Here is a 7,801-nt window from a genome sequence, read left to right on the forward strand (position 1 = left end):
CAGCCTATGCTCCCAACTTATGCTTCTCAGATCCTGTCTTACAGCATCGTATTTACCCTTCCCCCAATTGTAAAACCTACCCTGTTGCACGCACCTATCTCTCTGTATAACGAAGGTGAAAGTCACAGAATTGTGGTCACCATCACCAAAATGTTCACCCACTAACAAGCCCATCACCTGTCCCGGTTCGTTACCAAGTACCAAATCCAATATGGCCTCCCCTCTGGTCGGGCAATCTACATACTGAGTTAGAAAAGCTTCCTGGATACACTGCACAAACATCGCCCCATCCAATCTACTTGATCTAAAGAGCTTCCAATCAATGTTTGGGAAGTTGAAATCACCCTGACTACTATCCTGTGGCTTCTGCACCTTTCCAAAATCTGTTTCCCAATCTGTTTCTCCACATCTCTGCTGCTATTGGGGGGGCCTATAGTAAACACCCAATACTGCACCTTTCCTATTTCTGACTTCAGCCCATACTACCTCCAAAGGCAGATCCCCCTCGAACTGCCTTTCTGCAGCCGTTATACCATTTCTAATTAGCAACGCCACCCCCCCTCCTTTTTTACCACCCTCCCTAATCTTAGTGAAACATCTGTAACCAGGAACCTCCAACAACCATCCCTGTCCCTCTTCTATCTACGTTTCCGTGATGGCCACAACATCATAGTCCCAGGTACCGATCCACGCCTTAAGTTCACCCACCTTATCTCTGATACTCTTTGCATTGAAATATACACACTTGAGCCCATCTCTGTGTCCGCAAGTACTCCCTGTCAGTGCTACCTTCTCCACAACCCCCCTACATTCTTGGACATCCTGACAATCAGCTAGCCTATTTGCTGGACTGCAAGTCCGGATCCCATCCCCTGCCAAATTAGTTTAAACCCCCCCGAAGAGTGCTAGCAAACCTACCTCCCAGGATATTGGTGCCCTTCTGGTTCAGGTGCAACCCGTCCTGCTTGTACAGGTCCCACCTTCCCCAGAATGCAGTCCAATTGTCCAAATACCTGAAGCCCTCCCTCCTACACCATCCTTGCAGCCACGTGTTCAACTGCACTCTCTCCCTATTCCTTGCCTCACTGTCACGTGGCACCGGCAACAACCCAGAGATGGCGACTCTGTCCATCCTAGCTTTTAGCTTCAAACCTAACTCCCTGAGCTCCTGACCTCCCCACCCCTCTTCCTACCTATGTCGTTGGTGCCAATGTGCACCACGACTTCTGGCTGCACACCCTCCCCCTTAAGGATTCTGAAGACACAGTCCGCGACGTCTCGGACCCTGGCACCCGGGAGGCAACAAACCATCCGAGAGTCTCACCCGTGTCCACAGAACCGCCTGTCCGTCCCTCTAACTAAAGAGTCCACAGAACCGCCTGTCCGTCCCTCTAACTAAAGAGTCTCCTATAACTAGCGCTCTCCTCCTGTTCCCCCTTTCCCTTCTGAGCCTCAGAGCCGGACCTCGTGCCAGAGACCCGGTCACTGCAGCTTACCCCTGCTAGGCCGTCCCCCCCAACAGTATCCAAAGCGGTATACTTATTGTTGAGTATATTCATTTCCCAAACCCTGTCCACTTGAAACCACATTTCCGTTATCCCCACAATATCGTAACTGCCAATTTCTAATTGAGCCTCAAGCTCATCCATCTTATTTCTCATGCTTCATGCATTCATATATAATATTTTTAAGTTGTTACTGCTTGCTGGACTATAATCCCCCTTCCTATCGATCCCTATTTCACTCAACCTTATGGCATGATCCCTTTTTGAGTTTTCTGCTCCATTGATACCGTTGTCTTCCTTGACTTATGTTGTTCTAACTTTCCCTTCAATTTCCTTCTTAAACTTCCAGTTGGTTCCCCCCCCCCGGCTATTTAGTTTAAACGCAGCTGTGTTGCAGTGGCAAACCTGCCTGCCAGAATGCTGATCCCCCACCTATTAAGGTGCAACCGTCCCTCTTGTATAATTTATCCCTACAACAAAACATACCCCAGTGTTCCAAGAATTTAAATCATTGCTTCCTGCACCAGTTCCCCAGCCACACATTCAAGTCCATTATCTCCCTGTTCCTGGCTTCTCCAACCCGAGGAACTGGAGGCAAACCAGAGATAACCACCCTGGATCTCCTGCTTTTCAGCTTTCTTCTGAGTTCTCCGAAGTCCCGCTGGAGGATGTTCCTTCACAGTAAGCTCCTTTATCAAGTCTACCTCATTGCACATTACTAAATCCAAAATTGCCTGTTCACCAGTGGGGTCCACCACAAGCTGCCCCATAGAGCCATCTCATAGACATTCCACAAATTCCTGTTCTTGCAATCCATTACCAATCTGATTTTTCCAGTCCACCTGCATTTTGAAATCCCCCACGATCACTGTAACCTTGCCTTTCTTTTTCAATCTCCTGGTGTATCTTGTGCCCCAAATCCTGACTACTGTTTGGAGGGCTGTACATAACTCCCATGATGGTTTATTTTAACCTTTGCGGTTCCTCAACTCTACCCAGATTCACAATATCTGACCCTACTTCGTTTCTTCCTATTAATTAAATTTCATTTCTTACTAATAAGGGAACCCACCCCTCTGTGCACCTGGCTGTCTTTTTGAAAAGATATATATCTGTGAATATTTAGCACCCAGTCCTGATCCCCTTGCAGCCATGTATCCATGATCCCCACCGCATCATACCTGCCAATTTCGATCTGCGCCATAAGCTCATTTATCTTATTTCGTATACTGTATGCATTCAGATACAATGCCTTCAGTCCTATATTGATCGTCCCTCTTCTCATTGCCATTTCTTTGTCCAATGTGCTTGAAGTTTGATTCCTAACCCTTTTGAAACACTGTCCTCTTTTTGTGTTCTCAAAACTTTAATAACCTCTACTGAGTTCTTCTGTCTTTTCATTTTTTTCAGAGTTTTCATTGCAGTAGAATCCACCCCCACAGATGTTGAGACTGCTACTTTGTTTCCCATTGGCCATTATACTTCTTGGAGTTTTACCCTTCCCTTCCCCCCAACTTTATCATTTAAAGTTCAGGTGGAGACTGTTCCAGTGGTACAGATCCCTCCTGTTCCTATACTGGTGCCAGTGCCCCATGTAAAGGAACCCTTTTTTACTGCACCACTCTTTTAGCCACGTATTTACTTCTGTTATTCTCGTATCACTTATGCCAATTTGCACATTGCTTGGGCAGTAATCCGGAGATTGTAGTCCTTGAGGGCTTGTTCTTTAATTTAGTCCCTAATTCCTGATAATGCCTAAACAGGCTCTCTTTCTTAGTCTTGCCTGTGTTGTTTTATCCAGATATAGACTACAACAACTGGATCCTCCCCTTCCTTCTCCAATATCCTTCTAGGCCGGTCAGAGATGTCCCTCACCCGGCAGGCAACATACCAAACGGGACTCTGTATCCTGCATACAAAGGATGCTATCTATTCCTCTAATTATAGAACACATGCTGCTCCTCGCCCACCAAACTAGCTTTGTATCTGGCTGCAATGGCAATTAATTTTGAAGATTCTGTCCTCCAGTTTCAACTTGTTTCCTTCCAAGACTTGTCTGTGCTTGCAATCTCACACCTTATTATCATATGGTAGACATATACAGCACGGAAACAGACCGTTCGGTCCAACATGTCCATGCCAACCAAATATCCTAAATAAATCTAGTCCCTTTATCAGCATTTGGCCCCTATTCTTCTAAACCCTTCCTATTTGTATACCCATCCAGATGCCTTTTAAATGTTGTAATTGTACTAGCTCCCACCACTTCCTCTGGCAGCTCATTCCATACATGCACCACCCTGTGCATGAAAATGTTGCCCCTTAGGTTCTTTTTAAATCTTTCCCCTGTCATCTTAAACCTATGCCCACTAGTTTTGGACTTCCCCACCTTGGGGAAAAGATGTATTTTTATCCTATCCATGCCCCTCATGATTTTATAAACCTCTATAAGGTCACCTCTCAATCTTTGGCGCTCCAGGGAAAACAGCCCCAGCCTATTCAGACTCTCCCTATAGCTCAGACCTTCCATACCTGGCAGCATCCTTGTAAATCTTTTCTGAACCCTTTCAAGTTTCACAACATCCTTTTTATTGCAGGGAGACCAGAATTGCACGCAGAATTCCAATTGTGGCCCAACCAATGTCCTATGTAGCTTCAAAATGATCTCCCAACTCCTGTACTCAATGCAGTGACCAATGAAGGCAAGATACCAAACACCTTCCTCACTATCCTATCTACCCGTGACTCCATTTGCAAGGAACTATAAATCTGCACTCCAAGATCTCTTTGTTCAGCAACAGTCTCCAGTTGTGTAATACTTGAATCTGCCTATTTGGGAACAGCAACATTCCTGATGAAGAGCTTATACTCGAAACGTCGATATTCCTGCTCCTCAGATGCTGCCTGACCAGCTATGCTTTTCCAGCATCACACTCTCGGCTCTGATCTCCAACATCTGCAGTCCTTACTTTCTCCCTATTCAGTAACTGCTCCCTAATAAGATCATACATATACTATTCCCATCCCCTCTGTCCGATAATGAAGTCGGACCTATTTAAGGTGTGTCACTGTATCTAAGATATGGTAGATAGCACTCCTAATGTAACACTTCCAATTCTGTGGCCTGTTTTGTCTTGATTTTCCCTGTAGATGAATACAGTGTATCAATTTTGGAATGTATTTTTGTAATGTTCTAGTGTGAAAATCTGGTTAAATCTTCGGAGGCCAGTTCTCCTGCTCATGAAGAGTTTGAGCAGATGCTGCTGATTTCCCACTATTATGCTACTCGTGCGGGGTCACTGGGAGTCAACCAGCTGGTAAGATTGTGTTACTGTATGATAACCTTAATATAGTGTTTATCAAAATTCATATATTACTACATCCTGACACATTAAAAAGTCACTTTTCTTTAGTTCAGGATATGCTGCTTTGTTGTTAAACAATTTGACTTGTAACATCCCAACCTTCCCATATGAAGCATCATCTTTATACTAAAATACAGATGATTTTTATAGCTGTAAAACCAAATTAGCAATTGTCTGCAGTGTCTATTATGGAATTGTAATATATAAATTAACAAAAAGAAATCCAATAATCTATCAGTGGTTTAATTTTTGCTTTTCATAATGTCAGTTTAACACTTTCTATGCTCTTGATTGACTCTGAAATGGAAAATTTCAGAACTGAAAGAACTGTGGATGCTGGAAATCTGAAACAAAAACAGAAGTTGCTGGCAAATCTCAGCAAGTCTAGCAAGATCTGTGAAGAGAAATCAGAGTTAAGATTTGTCCAGTGACCCTTCCTCAGAATCTTCAGTTCCAGTAATTTCTGTTCTTGTGGAAAATTTCAGTGTGTTCAATGATAAAATACAATTGAAGAATTGTTTTGTTCGCAGGTAGTCTGATTATTATGTTTGTTTAGAGTAATTGAATTTTTTAGAATCTATTTAATCCATTGAATGTCTCAACATTTTCAATGATTCCTGATTTCAGGACATGGTTGCGGCAAAATTATCTATCTCCTTGCTGAGGCATACAGACATCATCCCTGCTGACAAAGCATTTTATGAGGCTGGCATGGCAGCTAAGGTATGTATTCTATTTTTACCTACAACTACTTCTATTGCAGGTGCACTATGTTGTAGGTTGCTGCAAATCAGTAGTTCTCATAATAAACTTGAAAAATGAAAGTAATAAATACTGGATGCATAAAACTTCTTAACTGGGTACTCTAGAAAATTTTATACTGTGAACTGAAACTGCACTAAAACACTTTTTTCTGAAAATTCAGTTATTTTTTCCAGTAAAGGAGAGAACAGTATATTGCTTTTAAATTGGAAGTCACAGGAGGTGCCAGTGTTAGACTGGGATGGACAAAGTCAGAAGTCTCACAACACCAGGTTATAGTCTGACAGGTTTATTTGGAATCACAAACTTTCAGAACACTTCATCTGGTGAAGGAGCACTGCTTCAAAAGCTTATGATTCCAAATAAGCCTATTGGACTATAACCTGGTATTGTGTGACTTCTGACTTCATCCACCCCAGTCCAATACTGGCACTTCCACGTCATGACTATTAATTTTCTGCTAGATACTGACTCAATTTAAATAAAGGCCCAAATCTTCTGGGCTCTGGACCTTAAGTGACAGGACATATTCCATGAGGAATTTATTGGGACCATATGGAAGTCTGGATGCACTGACTATGCATGAATTGTGCTGGATGTTTAACCCTTCATCAGGAACTCTCCAAAAAGTTTTTAGCTTTTTTAGTAAGAGTCAGAGATTTTGGAGAGATCCTACTCACTTATCTGGATAATTATCCAGGAAATGTTATAGTTCTTGGGTAATGACACATGGGAATTTCCACTACAAACACCCTTGCCAGCCCCAAACTCCCCAATGTCCAATCTGGCAGCCTCTGAAGGAAGAACTGTAGCAGGTCACAAAACTGGTTGGAAATATCAAGGTATCCTTTCAAATTTTTTACTTGAAGTTTTTATGTCCATACAACTTTGTTTACCAACTACACTTCAGTGAACTAAAAGGTCATTTTATTTCCATAATAAAACAGGCAATTGGTTGGGAGAACATGGCTTTTATATTCCTGAATCGTTTCCTAGATCTTTGTGATGTAAGTCCTCTAATTTTCTAATTTCAGTCTGTTGTTAATGTCATTTTGAAAATTTTTCTCTGCAATTCAATATAAGTATAAATGTGATGGACAAAAGGGAAATGGGTGAATTTAAATTGTGATTGCTTTTCCCCTCTTAAGCTGAGACACCAAGATATTGTTTGATTTCCCTCTTCTTTTTTACTCCCATTCTTTGGCAGACCAAATGATGTTCCCTAAATCCTGGCTTTCAGATTCCAGTTTTTGAATGAACCCACAGCAAACTTTTTAAGATAAAATCAAAGATAAGGTTTTTTAAAAAAAAAATGCATTTAATCTCTGCGGAATTCCATCCACATGCACAGCATTCTGGGATCTTCTTAAAATCAGAGAGTTTTTTCAGGTCCCAGCTGCTTGCTGGGACAGAAGGGTGGACTGGACCAATGATATTGCTGAAAATGTGTTGCTGGAAAAGCGCAGCAGGTCAGGCAGCATCCAAGGAGCAGGAGAATCGACGTTTCGGGCATGAGCCCTTCTTCAGGAATGAGGAAAGTGTGTTCAGCAGGCTAAGATAAAAGGTAGGGAAGAGGGACTTGGGGGAGAGGCGTTGGAAATGCGATCGGTGGAAGGAGGTCAAGGTGAGGGTGATAGGCCGGAGTGGGGGTGGGAGCGGAGTCAGGAAGAAGATTGCAGGTTAGGAAGGCGGTGCTGAGTTCGAGGGATTTGACTGAGACAAGGTGGGGGGAGAGGAAATGAGGAAACTGGAGAAATCTGAGTTCATCCCTTGTGGTTGGAGGGTTCTTGGGGGAAGATGAGGCGCTCTTCCTCCAACCGTCGTGTTGCTATGGTCTGGCGATGGAGGTGTCCAAGGACCTGCATGTCCTTGGTGGAGTGGGAGGGGGAGTTGAAGTGTTGAGCCACGGGGTGGTTGGGTTGGTTGGTCTGGGTGTCCCAGAGGTGTTCTCTGAAATGTTCCGCAAGTAGGCGGCCTGTCTCCCCAGTATAGAGGAGGCCACTTCGGGTGCAGCGGATGCAGTAAATGATGTGTGTGGAGGTGCAGGTGAATTTGTAGCGGATATGGAAGGATTCCTTGGGGCCTTAGAGGGAAGTAAGGGGGAGGTGTGGGCGCAAGTTTTGCATTTCTTGCAGTTGCAGGGGAAGGTGCCGGGAGTGGAGGTTGGGT

At 43.6% G+C, this 7,801-nt stretch overlaps 1 protein-coding gene across 2 annotated transcripts in view; it reads left to right on the plus strand.

Annotated features, from left to right (window-relative positions):
• The window catches only part of ift172 (intraflagellar transport 172), a 279,132-nt gene that overhangs the window by 245,439 nt on the left and 25,892 nt on the right, over nucleotides 1-7,801 (plus strand). For both annotated transcript variants that reach the window (XM_043682226.1, XM_043682236.1), the window contains 3 exons: nucleotides 4,703-4,822; nucleotides 5,498-5,593; nucleotides 6,580-6,639. In XM_043682226.1, the coding sequence (XP_043538161.1) occupies nucleotides 4,703-4,822; nucleotides 5,498-5,593; nucleotides 6,580-6,639 (276 nt within the window). The remainder of the gene's footprint in view (nucleotides 1-4,702; nucleotides 4,823-5,497; nucleotides 5,594-6,579; nucleotides 6,640-7,801) is intronic.

Source organism: Chiloscyllium plagiosum, chromosome 3 (assembly GCF_004010195.1).
Source record: "Chiloscyllium plagiosum isolate BGI_BamShark_2017 chromosome 3, ASM401019v2, whole genome shotgun sequence".
In the NCBI taxonomy this organism is placed as follows: Eukaryota; Metazoa; Chordata; class Chondrichthyes; order Orectolobiformes; family Hemiscylliidae; genus Chiloscyllium; species Chiloscyllium plagiosum.